The following is an 18,041-nucleotide window of genomic DNA, read 5'->3' as shown; positions in this document are numbered from 1 at the left end:
TACCTACCTGTACAGTTACGATCATCAACATTGGATGCCCAATTGGCATCAGTGAAATCGGTGAGTTTGAGGTGACGAGATGGTCATAAGAGAATAACAAAATGCTTGGTCTCTTGAAAGTAACAGATAATTCTCTTGCAGGCAGACCAATGTTGTTTTGTGGGATGGTGCATATATTGACTAAGTTTATTCACAATAAAGAAAATTTATGCCCTTGTTATGGTGAGGTATTGTAGCATACCAATTGTGCTTCGATATAGAAAACCATCAGAAAATGAATTGCCCACATTAGCAGCTAGCTGGACAGAGGAGCTGGCAAGTGATGGAGATGCCTTATAGTCCTGCATGTGGCTTCGATAAAGTAGCTCATTGATATAGAGGGCTTGTGAAAGATGCATTCCATGTGTGGAACGGTAAACCTCAATGCCTAGAAAAATAATGTAAAGGTCCCAAATCCTTTAAGGAAAAAGTAGTATTCAATTTGTGAATAAACTCATCAATCAAAGACTTGTTATTGCCGGTAACCAAGATGTCATCTACGTATACCAAGACCCAAATCACACCGGCAGATTTGCGAAGAATAAAAAGAGATGAATCCATTTTAGAATTATAGAACCCCCAGATACATAATGTTGTCCTTAACTTATCATACTAAGTCCGAGGAGCTTGATGAAGGCCATACAGAGATCGATGAAGTTTGCACACTCTAGTAGGTTGAGAGGGATCAATGAAGCCTTCAGGTTGTGGCATATACACATCTTTAGCAATAACTCCATTTAAAAAAGCATCATTGACGTCAATTTTTCGAACATCTCAATTTCTATAGACAGCAAGAGAAAGGACAACACGCATTGTGGATGGTTTGACAACGGGGCTAAACGTTTCCTTGAAGTCCAGGCCTGGCTTTTGATGGAAACCTTTTGCAACTACGCGGGCCTTGTAACACAATAGAGAGCCATTTGGTCACCCTATGATCTTGAAGATCCACTTGTTGCCAACAAGTCGTTGGTGTGGTTGAGGAGGAACTAACGAACATGTATTGTTTTTCCTTAAAGCATTAAATTCATCCTCCATGATTGATTTCCACTGTTGACAAAGAAGGGCAGATGCGGGTACAATAAGCTCAAACAAAGGGGAGGTCGGTCTAATTTCAGCTGAGAACATTTTGGGCTTGAATATACCAATTTTTGATCGGGTGATCATCGGATGAGTTAGAAGTATAGGCTGTGTTGGAGACGAATTAAAGGTGCTATCATAGGTGGGTTGGATATGTTGGGCTGTTGAAGAGGGAGAAACAGGCCTCAAAGAGGAGGGAGTAGCCTGACTAAGAGCACGCAAAGTGCGCGTAATGGAGTCAGTGGGCATCAATGCCATGTGATCCACAACTGGATCTTGAGGTGGTGGTGATTGAGGAGGAGCGACAGCTGGTGGAGAGAACCCATGAGCAATGGAATGTGACTTATCAATGATTTGAGGGGACACAGTAGAAGAGGATTTTCTCAATGAAGCTGATAAGGATGGCTCAAGATGAGTTTAGATCTATTGTGGTTTGGCCTGCAAAGAAGATATTTGAGAAAACAAGGAACCAGAAAAAGAGTTAATGAGCTTAATATTTTCAAAGATGGGCGGTCCAATTAAGATAGAGAAAGGATAATTTTGTTCATTAAGTACAACATGCAGATAGATATAAGTTTTGCAAGTGACAAGACTTAAGCATTTATACCCTTTATGAGACGAGCTATAATGAAAACACATCTTTCAGAATGAAAACTAAATTTTTTATTTTTGCATGGTCTAAGAAAGGGAAAACACTCACATCCAAAACTTTTTAAGAAAAAAAAATCAAAATTTCTTTTGAATAATTTTTGAAAAGGAGACTGAAATTTTAACACTTTAGTTGGAAGTCTATTAATTAAAAAAGCAATAGTAAAGCAAGCATTCCACCATTGGTGAAATGGCATTGAACTTTGGGCCGATAGAGTAAGAGCAGTCTCAGTGATGTGACGGTGTTTTCTTTCTACTGAGCAGTCTCAGTGATATGACAGTGTTTTATTTCTACTTTACCATTTTGATTTTGACTATGAGGATAAGGATGTTGAAACATTATACTAAAATTATTTAGAATTAATTTAAGGGGTCGATATTCACCACCCCAAAATGCTTGAAAAATTTTAATTTTTTTATTTGTTAAATATTCAACCATTTTTTTAAAATGCAAAAATATTGTTGTTACTTTTGATTTTAGTTTCATGGGATAAATCCAAGAGTAACGGGTATAATTATCCTCAAATAATAAATAGTACTTATACCCTTAAGGAGACTCAAAAGGAGCTGGACCCCACACATTTGAAAATATTAAATCTAATAATGCATGACTAGTAGTAGATAATGCTGGAGAATGTAATCGTTTATTTTTTCCTAATTGATATGCAGTACCAAAAAAATGACAAGAATATGAGATAGAAAAAGAACAATTGCACTGTGATGCTACTTTTTTTAAAATAGTATAGCTGGGATGTCCTAACCTATAATACCACAATTTATGCAATGGAAATTTAGAATTAAAACATGGTAGAGAATCTGGAGCTTTATTTAAATGAGAAACAAAAATCCTAGGTGAAACACAAAAATTCTTGGGTAGCATCACTTGATAGATGATGGAATTTGGTGTAGGTTTATGTTGTTGTTCCCTAGAGCACAATCATTCAAGGTGTTAGTCAAGAATGATTGTTGTTGGTTCTTGGTTCTTGATTTTTTTTTTTTTTTTTTTTTTGGGTTTGTTAAGGTTTTTTTTTTTTTTTTTTTTGTGGTTTTAATGGCGGTTTGGGGTTCTTGAGAAGGTTTTTAGCTTTTGGGAAGAAAAAGAAAACAAATGTAGTAGTTGAGAGAGAGAGAGAGAGAGAGAGCCGAAATTGTTATTTTTCAAAATTTGTTTTTTTGAATATTACTTCCACTTGTTTTCATTACAATTTTCATACTTTTAAATACATCAAAAAGGCAATAAGACATGCTGCCATATTGAGCAATAAATACAAAAGCATTAAAAGTAACCAACCAAGCCAAACTACCTCAACTAACTCTAATCAATGTGCTTGGCATGCAAGAAACCTTCTTTAATGGGTAGTTCGGCTTGTCTAAGGCATTTGAATTTGAAAACCAACTCCATTTGACTTGAAAATTGGAGGGAAGCCTTTTTGAATATTAAACTATGTTCTAGCCAAAAAACAGATAAAACAAAGCCATTTTCCCATTCAAAAATAATCAAACCCGAGGCAGTTTTGCTCAGTTTTTTGGGCAACAAAACTGCATAAGGGTCAGATTGTTTAGCGCTTAACTCAGCTTTCCCAGCTCCAAATTGGGCCATTTTTTTTTATGCTGCTTCCTCTGCATTTCTAGCTTATTATATCCAAAATTCAGATCCAAATCCCAAACCTTCTTCAAACGGAATCCAAGGAAGTGGACTTATGTTGCTGGAAATACAATTCCAGCAACTAGACAAAAAGGCCATAATCTTTAGTTAATGAGCTTAGGGCATTACAAAAAGGATATTGTTCTTAAACATTACAAGATAAAATAAAATGTATAAACATAAATAATGTTTGGTCTTTGATGTTACAAAACAAAGAGTGCAAGTGTAACCGAACTACCTTGCACATTGTAATAAGATCACCACATTTCAACACTCCTCCTTGGTGTTCTTGCTTGTAATATTTAGAAGCTTCCTCAAGGTCTCAAATCTTGCTTTTGGAAGTGACTTGGTGAAGAAATCTGCAAGGTTATCTTCGGTCTTGATATATTCCAAGCTTACTTCTCCATTTTCTTCAAACTCCCTCAAAGAGTGATACTTCATCGGTATGTATTTTGTCCTTCCATGTTGAACGGGATTCTTGGCTATTGATATGGCTGAAGTGTTGTCACATTTGATGATGGTTGAACCCTCTTGAGGATAACCAAGGTCCTCCAATAATTTCCTAAACCAAATATATTGATTTGCACATGAAAAGCAAGCAATGTACTCGGCTTCGGCGGTGCTTTGAGCGGTTGTTGTTTGCTTCTTTGCATTCCATGAGAATGGTCCACTACTAAGTGAGAAAAGATACCCCGAAGTGCTCTTCATATCATCCAAGCATCCAGCCCAATCACTATCCGAGTAGGCCATTAATCTCATCACATCTTACCTATCATACCAAACTCCAAAGTCTTGTATTCCTTTTAAGTATCTAAGAATTTTTTTGGCACCTACAAAATGATTTTGGGATGGTGCTTGCATATATCTAGACAAAACACATGTGGCATGCATAATATCCGGTCTTGATGAACATACATAGAGAAAACTTCCTATCATGCTTCTATATAGGGTCGGGTTTACCTTTGGTGTGCCATCCTCCTTCTTGTATTTGTCTCCTTGGCTCATTGGTGTTGACATTGGCTTGCATTCATCAAAGTTGAACTTTTTCAAAAGATCTTTGATGTATTTCTCTTGAGATATGAAGATACCCCTAGAGCATTGCATCACTTCCACTCCAAGGAAGTAATTCATTTCACCAAGGCTTGAGCTTCCACATTCTTTTCATTTTCACCCGTGACCAACAAATCATCCACATAGAGTGAGATAACAATCATGCCTTCTTCATTCCTTATGTATAGTGTTGGCTCATTTGAACTACTCCTAAAGCCTTGGTAGATCAAGTAACCATCAATCTTGCCATACCAAACCCTAGGTGCTTGCTTTAACCCGTAAAGTGCCTTGTGTAGATGGTAGACTTTGTCCTCATGTCCTTGAACAATAAAGCCCTCGGGTTGCTTGACATAAACCTCCTCTTGAAGCACACCATTCAAGAAAGCCGACTTTACATCAAGGTGGTACACCTTCCATGACATTGAGGCCGAGTTGGATAGGATGAGCCTTATGGTCTCCATTCTTGCAATCGGTGCAAACGTCTCTCCATAATCTACACCCGCTTGTTGTGCATAGCCTTTTGCCACAAGTTTTGCCTTGTGCTTGCATATTGTTTCATCCGGGTTGAACTTGGTCCTAAAGATCCACTTTACACCATTTGGTTTCTTGTTTTTAGGTTTAGAAACCAAAGACCAAGTTTCATTCTTTTCTATCATATCCATTTCGGTTTGCATGGCTTCCATCCACTCTTTCTTTTGCATAGCTTCTTGAGCATTGATAGGATCACTCAAGGCAACATTGCACCTTTCATATATTTTGGACAATGACCTTTCTCCTCTAACACCATCTCCAATCTCCAATTCGGCTCCAATGGTCTCAAGTGCATCCTCCTCATCATCTTCATTTTTTTCATTGTCATTGTCATTGGTTTCTTCTTCTTCATCATCCAACCGAGCATTATCTTCATGGACAAGAAGCTCCTCCTTTGTCCAATCCCAAACAGCATCTTCATCAATCCTCACATCCCTTGTTACCACAAGTTGCTTAGTTTCCAATTTGAAAACCCTAAAACCTTTGGTAACCTCATTAAAGCCGACCAAGATGCCCACATTTGCCCTTTTGTCAAGCTTGTCTCTCATGTGTGGATGAACATGGAGAAAACAAACACTTCCAAAGATTTTTATGTTGTCCAAAGATGGTTTTTCTCCATACCATATCTCATAAGGTGTCTTGGACTCATTGGCTTTGGTGTATGCTCGGTTTTGGATGTAGCTAGCTGTGTATATGGCTTCGGCCCAAAACTTCTTTGGCATGTTCTTCTCATGTATCATGCACCTTACCATCTCCATCAAGGTCCTGTTTTTCCTCTCACAAACACCATTTTGTTGTGGTATGTATGGTGTTGTGAATTGATGCACCATTCCATTTTCTTTGCAAAAATCCTCCATAGCCAAGCTTGTATATTCTCCACCATTGTCGGTTCTCAAGCACTTCATCTTTGCATTGCTTTGGGTTTCCACCATCTTCTTGAATTCCACAAACTTCTCAAGCACTTATGACTTGGTTGTTAGAAAATATACCCAACACATCCTTGAGTAATCATCAATGAAGCTTAGGAAGTACTTACAACCTCCAATTGATGACAAACTCATCGGTCCACAAACATCCGAATGGACTAGCTCAAGCTTCTCCTTAGCTCTCCATGAACCGGCTTTAGGGAATGGAAGCCGTGTGGATTTTCCTAGTTGGCATACATCACATTTGGCATGTCCTTCACAATGGCATTGGTGTTTTTCATGGCACCATAGCTAGAATACCCAAGCCTTTTATGCCAAAGTTGATAAATGGACTCCACTTTGGTTTTTAAGGGTTGTTCATTCTTAACTAGGTCCAATCTATAGCTTTTGTCCTTCAATGGTACCTTAAACAGCTCATTACCATAAGCATCATATATAATACATCCATCTTTTGCAAAATTTAAAGCAAAGCCTCTTTCTACCAATTGTGCTACACTAAGCAAGTTTTCACACAAACTAGGAACATATAGCACATCTTTTATAATTTTGGTACCTTCCTTGGTGTTCAAGCACACATCTCCTTTGCCTTCTACTTCCATGAACCGGCCATCACCAATCTTCACTTTGGTTTTGTAGTTTCGGTCAAGCTCCATAAAACCATCCTTTTGGAAAGTCATGTGGTGTGAGCAACCACTATTTACAAGCCAACCGAGACCACTACTTGTGGCCTTAAGGCATGTGGCCACAAATAGGTTCTCGGCTTCTTCATTAACCACATTGGCTTGTTGTCTCCTTTGCTTGCATACTTTGGCAATGTGGCCTTTTCCTCCACATCTTTCACAAGATGCATCCGGCCTCCAAAAACACTTGGATGGTGGATGTCCAAGCTTCTTGTAATGAAGGCAAGGTGGATGCCCTCCTCGGTTTTGATGGCTTTGTTGTTGTTATTGTTGATTCCATCCACTTTTGTTGTTGTTTGTGTTGTTGTTGGTTGTAAAACCAGTTTGGTTGGTGTTGTTGCTCTTCCTTCCTTTATTCTTCTTTTTGTTGCTGTGGCCACCATAGAATGCACTCTCTATGGTCTCCTCCTTTCTAATGGCTCTCCTTTGTTCGGTTGCTTGAAGAGCAATGATGAGCTCACTCAAGGTTATTTCACTAAGATTTCTAGATTCTTCAAAGGAGGAAATCTTAGCTTCAAACCTTTCGGGTAAGCTCACCAATACTTTCTCTACTACCCTTTGATCAGTCAATTGCTCACCAAGGACCCGAATTTAATTTACCACTTTGAGCATCCTTTCCGTGAAATCCTTGACAAGCTCATTCTCCTTCATCTTCAAGGTCTCAAACTCTCTTATTAGGTTTAAAACTTGCATTTGCCGAGTTCTAGTATTTCCATGGAACTCCTCTTGAAGCTTTATCCAAACCTCTCTAGCACTTGTGCATGAAATTATCCTTGTAAAAATGAAATCACTCACGGAGGAGTGCAAGCCAGTGAGGGCCTTCAACCCCTTGGCAACTTCGGCCTCATGTGCATTTCTTTATGCTTGGGTTGCATTAGCTCTCAACTCTTCCACTACATAACCTTCTTCTATGACTTCCCATAAACCAAAGGCTTGAAGGTAGGCTTTCATTTTTATACTCCAAATGAAATAGTTTTGGCCTTCAAACTTAGGTGGTGTTGGGGTTGCAAAGGATTGTGAGGCCATTTGAAAAAATGGTTTTTGAAAAGTTTTGAAAAATGGACACAAGAACAAGCTCTCGGGTGGTGGTGTTTTGGTGAGTTTCAACTAGCCTTTTTGGGAGGTTTTTTCTTTTTTTTTTTTTTTTGGTTTCGGTTGTAAGGCTTTAGGTGGGGGATCTTCTCACAAATAAAATGGTCTAGGTTGAAAGCTCACAAGGTCCTAAGAAATTACACTATGCTCTGATACCATGATGGAATTTGGTGTAGGTTTATGTTATTGTACCTTAGAGCACAATCATTCAAGGTGTTAGTCAAGAATGATTGTTGTTGGTTCTTGGTTCTTGATTTTGTTTTTTTTTTTTTTTTTTGGGTTTGTTAAGGTTTTTTTTTTTTTTTTTTTGGTTTTAATGGCGATTTGGGGTTCTTGAGAAGGTTGTTAGCTTTTGGGAAGAAGAAGAAGACAAATGTAGTAGTTGAGAGAGAGAGAGAGAAAGAGAGAGCCGAAATTGTTGTTTTTCAAAATTTATTTTTTTGAATATTACTTCCACTTGTTTTCATTACAATTTTCATACTTTTAAATACATCAAAAAGGCAATAAGACATGCTGCCATATTGAGCAATAAATACAAAAGTATTAAAAGTAACCAACCAAGCCAAACTACCTCAACTAACTCTAATCAATGTGCTGGGCATGCAAGAAACCTTCTTTAATGGGCAGTTCAGCTCTAAGGCATTTGAATTTGAAAACCAGCTCCATTTGACTTGAAAATTGGAGGGAAGCCTTTTTGAATATTAAACTGTGTTCTAGCCAAAAAACAGATAAAACAAAGTCCATTTTCCCATTCAAAAATAATCAAACCCGAGGCAGTTTTGCTCAGTTTTCTGGGCAACAAAACTGCATAAGGGTCAGATTGTTTAGGGCTTAACTCAGCCTTCCTAGCTCCAAATTGAGCCATTCTTTTTTATGCTGCTTCCTCTGCATTTCTAGCTTATTATATCCAAAATTCAGATCCAAATCCCAAACCTTCTTTAAACGGTATCTAAGGAAGTGGACTTATGTTGCTGGAAATACAATTCCAGCAACTAGACAAAAAGGCCCTAATCTTTAGTTAATGAGCTTAGGGCATTACAAAAAGGATATTATTCTTAAACATTACAAGATAAAATAAAATGCATAAACATAAATAATGTTTAGTCTTTGATAGTGCAAAACAAAGAGTGCAAGTGTAACCGAACTACCTTGCACATTGTGACAAGATCACCACATTTCAACAATAGAGGCCATCCTTAAGCAGTTCGCTGAGAAGAATTCTCTTCGTATCCTTATCCTTCACAAAAACAAATTGATTAGTAAATTCCACAATGATATTGTTATTAGTGGTTAATCTGGATATGCTCAGTAATTTTTTGTTTAATTTTAGGAACATGTAACATGTTATTTAGTTTCACTATTCTAGAACTTATATTAAAAGAAGAGCAACCAATGTGAGTTATGGGCAAACCTTGACCATTCCCAACAATTAATCTATCACCCCTATGATATTCACTTCGTTTGGTAATATTTGAAGCATTTGAGGTGACATAGTTGGTAGTACCATTATCAAACAATCATTCAGGATTAACAGGGGCATCTGATGAAGCATAGAAAGCACTTGTGTTATTTGAATTTGTATAACTTTCATCATATCGATACCAACAACAGTTTGCACTGTGGCCAGGTAGTTTGCAGATTTGGTAATAAATTCTGTTGTTCAAGCTACTGTGTCCACGTCCTCGTCCATGTCCACGTCCTCTACTAGAAGATGATCCACGTCTTTGTAATTGAGTGTGTATTGCTGGAGTATGATTTTGATCATTAGCACATCCAAAATTGAAGACATAGCCAGGTTCATTGTGTTTTGGGTGTTTTGTAGCAATATGGGCAAAAATAATATCAGGAGGTGTGGCTTGTTAAATTCGTACTTCTTGATTCAAGAGAAGAGATTATACTTCTTCTACTATTATGGTTGTGAGACTGGAGTGAATATTGGCTAGGTCAGAAAGTAATTGCATGATAAAGTCTTCATCTGAAACTGAATAACCTGCCATTGCCAAGGAGTTGACAATGTTTTTCATTCTTGAGAAGTAGGTACTAATATATAGGGAGTCCTTTTTTGTCGTCCTTTTTTGTTGTTTGAAATTGCATCTTCAGTTGTATGATTTTTGCTTTTGATTGATTGCCAAATAACTGTTCAAGACAATTCCATAATTGATGAGCAGTGATCAGGCTTGAAGTTTTGGTGATTCAAACTTGAACCTTTGGTTTGATGGAAGAAAGAATCTAGTCAACAAGAGCTTGATCAAGACATCTTCATTGATGACAAGCCAGATTCGGAGTTGACACTGTCATGGTTTGGCCATCGTTGGTCATAGTTACAGCAAAGGTGATTGGTGGTGCCTGTAAAGTGCCATCAATAAAACCTTCCAAGTTGCAACCAATGATTGCAAATCGAATTTAGGATCTCCAGACTATATAGTTGTTTTGATCTAGCTGGAATGGGAACGTATAATTTGGTAGATTAACTTCAGATAAAGAAGGAAGTGAAGATGTAGTTACCATAGCAGAGGAGCTAGCAGAGTAATTGACCGTTTGGATTGAATAAACTCGTTTGAGTATATTAGAGCTCTGATACCATGTGAAAACAAAAGTATGGTAAAGAAAAATAAAAACTGTTCTGAATTATTCACTGTGAAAGAACATAATATATACACAACAATAACTTTATCTCTATATCATAGCACAATTATCAAGAGTAACTAAATAACTGTTAGAGCTAAGCATAACAAGATACAATAGTTATCTATTATTTGGTGGGCCCTTATCTAAAATATTACTCTTGGGACTTGTTGGGTATCACAGAGAGAGATATGTGTATTATTATAAAATCCTTCTTCCTAGACTCCTAGTAAATATAACAGTTAATTGTTTAATATTAGAGTAAAAGTTTATATATATACATATATATATATTAATACTAAATGTGGGTATAGAGGGTCAATAGATTTATGAAGTTGAGAAGGTTTAGAAATGGATCATTATTGAGTTTATTTCCAAATAAATAAATAAATACTAAATTTGAGTAAGATACCATGTCATTTTTTCTTTTTCTTTTTTCTTTTTGGGAGTTTCATTTTACACCATACTGTGAGACGATCTAACTTATACTTTCTTGTTATAATCAATATCCTAGACATAATACAAATACGTTATCATTTATTGAAGTAAGAAGATACCTCAAGCTTGCAAAAGAGTACTTCTTATGACATGAAGAAAATTTAAAGATTATATAAATTGATCATGTACGCTTACTATCTTGTGCATTCTTAAAAATTTAATAAATGAATATTTTTTTAATTTAAGATAGATTATGATGGATATTGAAGATTAAACGCCAAATGTAATGTCCAAGAAAATAGTAAAAGAAAATAATTAAAGAAAACAAAATTTGTGATTTGAGACTGTTTTGGGCTTCAAGAAAATCAGGCTTACCAAGGGAGGCCTAGTTCAGGCTAATTTACATTTTGGGCTGTTGACCAAAAATCAAAACCCGTAAGATAAACGTCATAGTTTTTCAACTCTCTGGAAAAAGCATGCGAACTGTAGCCTCTCTCCTACAACGTTGCTTCATTCAGGCAATACGTCGAACAGTTTCTCTCCCATATTTGTCACACACGCACCGCCCATCTTCCTTCATCTTTTTCTGCACTCAAACGCCTAATGGTATTACCCAGCAAATCTCAGACTCAAAACAACAAGAACCCGGGTCCTGCTTGTCTTACAGGATTGAGAAGCTGCAAAAAGATGAACCAGTTCGGTCTGCTTTCCAGAGCTGGATGGGAGACGGCTTTCCCATTCATAGAGGTGACATTTTCCACGCCATTAACCGACTCAGGAAGCTCAAGATCAACAAGCGCGCCCTTGAGGTGACTCTCTCTTTTCGCGCGAAAAAGCTGGGTTTTGTTCAATTTGCTAATTAATGGGTAGGGTGAAGTATGTCTTTTCCGGTTGATCCGTCTTGTAAATACAAATTTACAGATGAAATTAATCGCCTTGCCTAGTAGTAGAAAGTATACTATGTTGAGAGCTTTAAAATTAATTGTTTCATTGCTCTGTTAAATTAGTAGTTCTAATCTGCGTAAATGAATATATGTATAAGATGATTTTTCTTATTTCTGAATTACCGATTGCAATTTGTATTAGCATCTCTTCACTTCATTGTGCATTGTATTGCCTTCTGGATTAGCCTCATTTAAGTTGATTCAGTAGAGTTCAAAAGCATGATCAGTAATGGTATTAAAGCTGATTTATTACTTTTCAGGTAATGGAATGGGTAATCAGGGAAAAGCCCTACAGGCCAAAGGAACTTGACTATTCTTATCTATTGGAATTTACAATTAAGCACCATGGGATATCACAAGGTGAGAAACTCTTTACTTGTGTTCCTGCAGAGTTTCAGTGTGAGCTTCTTTACAACAATCTTGTGATTGCATGCTTGGATAGAGGCACATTACGGCTTCCACTTGCGTACATGAGGAAAATGAGGGAGCTGGGTCATCCTATCTCGTACTTGGTTTTCAATCGCCTTATAATCCTTCATTCCTCCCCGAGACGTAAAAAGGCAATCCCGAAAATTCTTACTCAAATGAAGGCTGATAAAGTCACCCCTCATGTCTCAACCTACAACATTCTTATGAAAGTAGAAGCGAACGAGCACAATGTTGAAGGACTGATGAAGGTATACAGTGATATGAAGAGAGCCAGTGTTGAACCAAATGAAATATCTTACTGCATTATTGCTACCACACATGTTGTTGCTAGGTTGTATACTGTTGCTGAAGCCTATATTGAAGCTCTAGAAAAGTCCATTACTGGGAATAATTGGTCAACACTTGATGTCCTAATTATGCTTTATGGGTATTTGGGTAAGGAGAAGGAGCTAGAAAGAACGTGGGGAATTGTGCAAGATCTCCCTCGTGTTAGGTCTAAAAGCTATGTTTTGGCAATTGAAGCATTTGGTAGAATTGGTCAATTGAGTCGAGCTGAAGAACTTTGGCTGGAAATGAAGTCAACAAAAGGGTTGAAATCCACTGAGCAGTTCAATTCCATAATATCTGTTTATTGCAAGCATGGTCACATCAAAAAAGCATCTGAACTTTTCAGAGAAATTGGAAATAATGGGTGCAAACCAAATGCAATTACTTTTAGACATCTTGCATTGGGTTGCTTGAAAGCAGGATTGGTGGAGGAAGCTGTGAAAACTCTAGACATGGGGATGGATATGACGACAACCAAAATGGTACGGAATTCAACCCCATGGTTGGAGACTACTTTGTCAATAATTGAGATGTTTGCAGAGAAAGGTGATGTGGGGAATGCAGAGAAGTTGTATGAAGAACTTAGAAAGGCTAAGTACACCAGGCATACTTTTGTAGGCAACACTTTAATTAAGGCTTATGTGAAGGCCAAGATACATGATTCAAATCTTTTGAAGAGGATGATCTTAGGAGGAGCTAGGCCAGATGCAGAGACACATAGCCTTATGAAACTTGCTGAGCAGTTCCAGACTTGATTTCTTATTATCTACAGCTGGTATGTTGTGCATGTTCATATTTATATCTTTTTCTGTATGTCAAGTATTGTCATCAATTTTGTATAAGATTTATTGGATGGAAGAGCATAGAAATTTCGAGTGTCTTCTGGTATATAATGCAGAAATTGAAATGCCAATAATTCTCCCCTATTATTGGGCACAGATGACGTTACAAACTTAAATGGCATTGATGATGACAGTACACCTCTTGTTTCTTTGTAATTTACCACCCTGGCTCACACCTCTAATTCTCTGTTAGAAGTTAGAACATATTTTGTCTTTCATTATTGATTTTGAATGTGATTAAAAGTGGAAGTTAGTTTTACTAAGATTATTCTATATGAATGTCTATTGATGTTTAGCAAACATTTGGTTTTCAGTATTGGAGGGAGGCGGAGAGAGGAGAGAGAATTAATACTTCTCAATCCGGCTAGCTTAGTCTGAACTTTTATGAGTCTGTACATTAATTAATCCCACATTCAAACAACTACTACAACTCCTTACCCAAGAAGCACAACAATATACTTGAAGATGGGGCTGACAAAATAAGAATTGGCGTGGGATTTAAAATGTTTGGCAATCAGAAATGGTCTCTTTGGTAGAATACTTAATTATGCAATACAACTGAAATACTTATTCATAAAAAAAATAATAATAAAAAATAAAAAATAAAAATCGAAATGCTTTTGGTCCAAGGATTTTGTTCAGCAAATAAGAATTTGAAAACGTATCAAACTTTTGTTGTCTCGTGCTTAAAATGTTTTGGATGCTCAAATGTGTACCACTGCATTGGGATAGTAACTTATAAAAGAGAATTTCTATTTGAACTGAAAACCTAGTTTGTACAAATGATAAGGGCTAAAGAGCTGAAAGAACAAAAGTGGGGAAGTGCGAAGCTTGAGTTGAAGAGGATTATTTTGCCATGATTGAAATTTTGACTTTTACTCTCAAGTCTCAACCATTTAATACACCCTAGGGCTTACATGTTCTTAACTCCCTTTTGGATGGAAGAATTTCTGTATGTACTTGGTAAACGATATGGTAACCTTTTTACCCTTTTTTTTTTTTTTTTTTTCCGGTTTTTAGATTCACTCAACTGGGTTTGGATTTCATCCAACCAAGTCACTTATTATCCCATTGAACAGTCATAAGCATTGTTGTCGGACAATGCACAAAATTGTCCAGACTAACAGTGCAATGAATTGGATAACATAGCAAAAATTTCCCCTTTTTTTTTTTTTTTTTTTTCTTTTCTTTCTGTGTCTCCCTGTTTTCAATGATATTAGAGCTGGTACCAAATTAAAGAAATTATAGGAACTAGGCAGACAATTTCAGAAGTTAAAATCCAAAAGTGTTAAAAGTCCAATGAATAATTTAAATGATATTCAAAATCAAGAGAGTGCATATATATATATATATATATATATAATTTTGGTACTGAATAAGTAAAGAAAACACATTCAGTTATTCATACAATCTGACTAGCACTTCAAGAAAACACCATAAGAAACAAAGTACATCGTTCATCACAATCTACAAAGAGTTGATGTAGATATCAGTTCCGTTTGTTCAGGTGACATAATTGAGAAATTCTGCAGCAGTTGCAACGGCACCTCCTGTAATGGCATCAATCAGAACTTTGTCCCTGTCGTTATTGCTTGCTGCAGATACAATAGCTCCTGTTAAAGCACCCCCAATCATTGCATTCTTCTGCAATATCCAGAGAGAAAGAGCTAAATTGAAGGCAAAATTTTCAGTTGAAAGTCAAAGAGGACAATTTCTACGGATGCATTAAGAAGAAAATTCTTAAGTTTTAATATCAGTGCTATAACAATTAAGCCATTGAATAAACTAAACATGGCAAAGTAAAAATGAATAAAATGATCAAAAGAAATGAAAAAAAAAAAAAAATATATATATATATATATATAGTCCTTCTTAAGATGATGATTTTTGAAAAAACCATCGTCTTTTCTCTCACACAGAAAAGAAAAAGATGACTGCTTTTTAAAAAACCGTGTCATCTTTTTTCTTGGTCTATATGCGGATAGTCCTGACCATAGAATTATCCTACATATATATATATATATATATATAACCAAACAAACTGTGCTATTTTCACACAAACAGTTTTAAACACTGAAAATCATCACTTATTGAAGGTATCACAGGGCAGAGGAATTTACATTTCTAAACTAGCATATATACAACAGTAAAAAATTAGCAATCTACGCAGATAAATACCCAATCTCTGGTACCACGGATTCTTTCCATACCATACTCCATTCCAACATACACTCCGGCTACAGTTCCTGTTAATGTTATAAAAAGATGTTAACGCAGTTCATCATTTTCTTAAATGTTGGAGACTGAGGCAGGAACTGGAATAGTTTCATATATAATAACAGATCTTTTAAGTAACTGTATTATATGACTCTTTAACTTACCCCAATATGCGCCTTCTTTACACATTTTCTTCAACTGCAATTAAAGAATTTTCAATTAGCAGAAAGAGAAAACTTTATAGTATCAAACTGACAACAAATTTGATTGTATGTGCAAATGCAACATATCTGATAGGTATCATCTTGAAGAAATTTGTTTCCAGTGGGAGAATTATGCATAATTGAAAGTCTTTGACTAAACTTAACAGTAATCTGCAGAAGCTATTACTCAAGGGAGTCCTAGTTTGATGCAGTGATACGGGGGCTAACAGAGTAAAAATCTATATGCAGAAGACAGAAGATGACGGATCCAAGTGGTTGGAAATTCTCCAAAATGCCCTATCAGAAAGGTGAAACTGCAGATCTCACTCTCAAGTCTTAACCAAACTGAGTAAAATAGCAACTGGCCTCAGAAAAGCAAAGAATGATGGGTTATCAAAGTGCCATTTTAACAAAAATCCGGGGAGGATCTAACACTAAAGGTAATGGACTTGCCCCTGGAGACACCTTAACCAGAGAACAAAAGTGTTACACAATTTTAATTATAACACTCTAAGGGACAATATGAAGCTAAGACGAGTTTTCAGAATCTCAGAAATTGCTAACGTCTTGCTCTTCTCAAGATTGGCCACTCGAAAGAAAAAAAATTTCTCCAACCAAATATAACATTGAAAACCTTGTGAGTTGAGCTGCTAACTGTTCACATTTGTTACCTGCTATCATTTTTATGTCAGAACTCAGAACAACTAGTGACTAAAACTAATTAGCTCTAATGATAAATGAAAGCATAACTTCTAACAAAAAGGAAAAGGTAAAATTCTTCACTGCACATAAAGGGTAACGACAGCTCAATATTAAATAATTACCTTGTACTCTTAGTCTGACACAAAAAAAAATGCAATTCTTACAACTTATACTTCTCATGTCAGGAACAGAAGTTAAAACAAAGTAATTATGTAACAAGGGACTAGTCTAAATATTCCCAAGCATTCCTTACAGCAAAGATATATATCTAAAGATAGAAAAGAAATATCAAAAAGTAAGATCAAAAAGGGAAAATATAAGCGCTTTTAAAACCAAATTATAAAATATTGTTCTAGACTTTACTCACCGTACGTTCAAAATTGTGTCTGGACACACTTCCTGCAAAAATAGCAACTTTTAGCTTAACATGATGATTCTACAAAGAAGGGTGATTCCTCACCCAAGCAACCAATAGGAAATATATATATATATATATATATATAATTAAATAAATAAATACCCAGAAAAAAAGGTTCATATTGTAAATCAACACCCAACGACACAAAGTTAAACCCTTAAGCACTAGTTAACTTTTTAGCAGTTAGAAATCGGCTAATGACAAACATGATGGACTAAGCTCTGTATATACTCTATCTACCATCATTTTCTTCTCTGCATCGGTTCTACAAAATTAATGCTCAGCTAAAATCCACCACAATATTCTCAACGGACACAGAATCGAGAAACCAAAGTCTGATATCAAGATCATCATATCAGAAAAAAAAATGGGAAAACGAATTGAAAAAATAAATAAATAAATAAATCAATAAGTGTGTACATAAGCAAAAGCTAAAAAGAAAGTGGAAGAAAATAAATTCCAGTAAACTGGGCTTTTTTTTTTTTTTTTGATAAACCATGGAACTTAATTGCATATTGTAAAGAACCGACTAGATTTACAAGACAACAAAAGAAAAATGATCTGGAATTAACCTTTCTTGACGATGTGATACGCATCCTCAGCAACGGCTCTAGTAGCCGCAACCTGAGACAACTCAAACGTCATCGTTTTAGACATGGGGTCCAAAAGAAAGAAATGAGAGAGAAAAATGAAGATAAGAATAAAAGAAAAGAAACAATACAGTTCCGATCTTCAAGAAGCCGTCAACGGTGAGATTGAGAAAAGGATTGCCCATGTCAATGAATACACCAACCTTGGGCCCAGAAAGGGTACCCGAAAACCTGCTGCTTGGCATCTTCTTCTTCTTCTTCTTCTTCTCCTTCTTCTTCTTCCTCTTCCTCACGACCACTCTCTCTCTCTCTTACTCTAATAACTGTGACTGATATTTCGTTCTAGTTTTTTTCAAAATTTGTTTTTGTATTTATTAAAAACATTTATTTAAATTGTACGTTATTCCCAAAATACCACCGAAAGCGCCAAAATCCATGCATTCTACGGTGGTTATGAATTGCTAAAGTGGATACCACGTTTATTTATCAAATTTATCAAAAAAGTAGATACCACGTGCCGTGATTTCTTCTAAAGTTGGCGGGTCGTTTTCACGGATTGAGTCAGGGTCAGGTCTGGTTCCTAATCAGAGCCTGAACCTGCACTGTTTGATCAATGCA

The 18,041-nt window shown here is 36.2% G+C and overlaps 2 protein-coding genes across 3 annotated transcripts; one reads left to right on the top strand and one right to left on the bottom strand.

Annotated features, from left to right (window-relative positions):
* The first annotated feature begins 11,167 nt into the window (after nucleotides 1–11,167).
* LOC107411094 (pentatricopeptide repeat-containing protein At1g07590, mitochondrial) lies at nucleotides 11,168–13,813 on the top strand. 2 transcript variants are annotated; one of them, XM_016018606.4, is made up of 3 exons: nucleotides 11,168–11,560; nucleotides 11,956–13,226; nucleotides 13,608–13,813. In XM_016018606.4, the coding sequence occupies exons 1-2, from the start codon at nucleotides 11,228–11,230 to the stop codon at nucleotides 13,204–13,206; spliced, it is 1,584 nt and encodes a 527-aa protein (XP_015874092.3). In that variant the 5' UTR covers nucleotides 11,168–11,227; the 3' UTR covers nucleotides 13,207–13,226; nucleotides 13,608–13,813. The 2 variants fall into 2 exon arrangements, with proteins under 2 accessions (XP_015874092.3, XP_015874091.3); XM_016018605.4 differs by lacking the exon at nucleotides 13,608–13,813 and having other exon boundaries at nucleotides 11,956–13,606.
* Nucleotides 13,814–14,579: 766 nt separating this feature from the next.
* Nucleotides 14,580–17,836, bottom strand: LOC107411091 (outer envelope pore protein 16, chloroplastic). Its single transcript, XM_048468038.2, has 6 exons — nucleotides 17,555–17,836; nucleotides 17,406–17,457; nucleotides 16,783–16,814; nucleotides 15,675–15,708; nucleotides 15,472–15,539; nucleotides 14,580–14,937 (listed from the first exon to the last, which is right to left on the bottom strand). The coding sequence occupies exons 1-6, from the start codon at nucleotides 17,666–17,668 to the stop codon at nucleotides 14,797–14,799; spliced, it is 441 nt and encodes a 146-aa protein (XP_048323995.1). The 5' UTR covers nucleotides 17,669–17,836; the 3' UTR covers nucleotides 14,580–14,796.
* Between the last annotated feature and the right edge of the window lie 205 nt (nucleotides 17,837–18,041).

The sequence above is a fragment of the Ziziphus jujuba genome, chromosome 10 (assembly GCF_031755915.1).
Source record: "Ziziphus jujuba cultivar Dongzao chromosome 10, ASM3175591v1".
Taxonomy (NCBI): Eukaryota; Viridiplantae; Streptophyta; class Magnoliopsida; order Rosales; family Rhamnaceae; genus Ziziphus; species Ziziphus jujuba.
The sequence above is the reverse complement of the archived record's forward strand: the minus strand, read 5'-3'. Positions and strand labels throughout refer to the sequence as shown.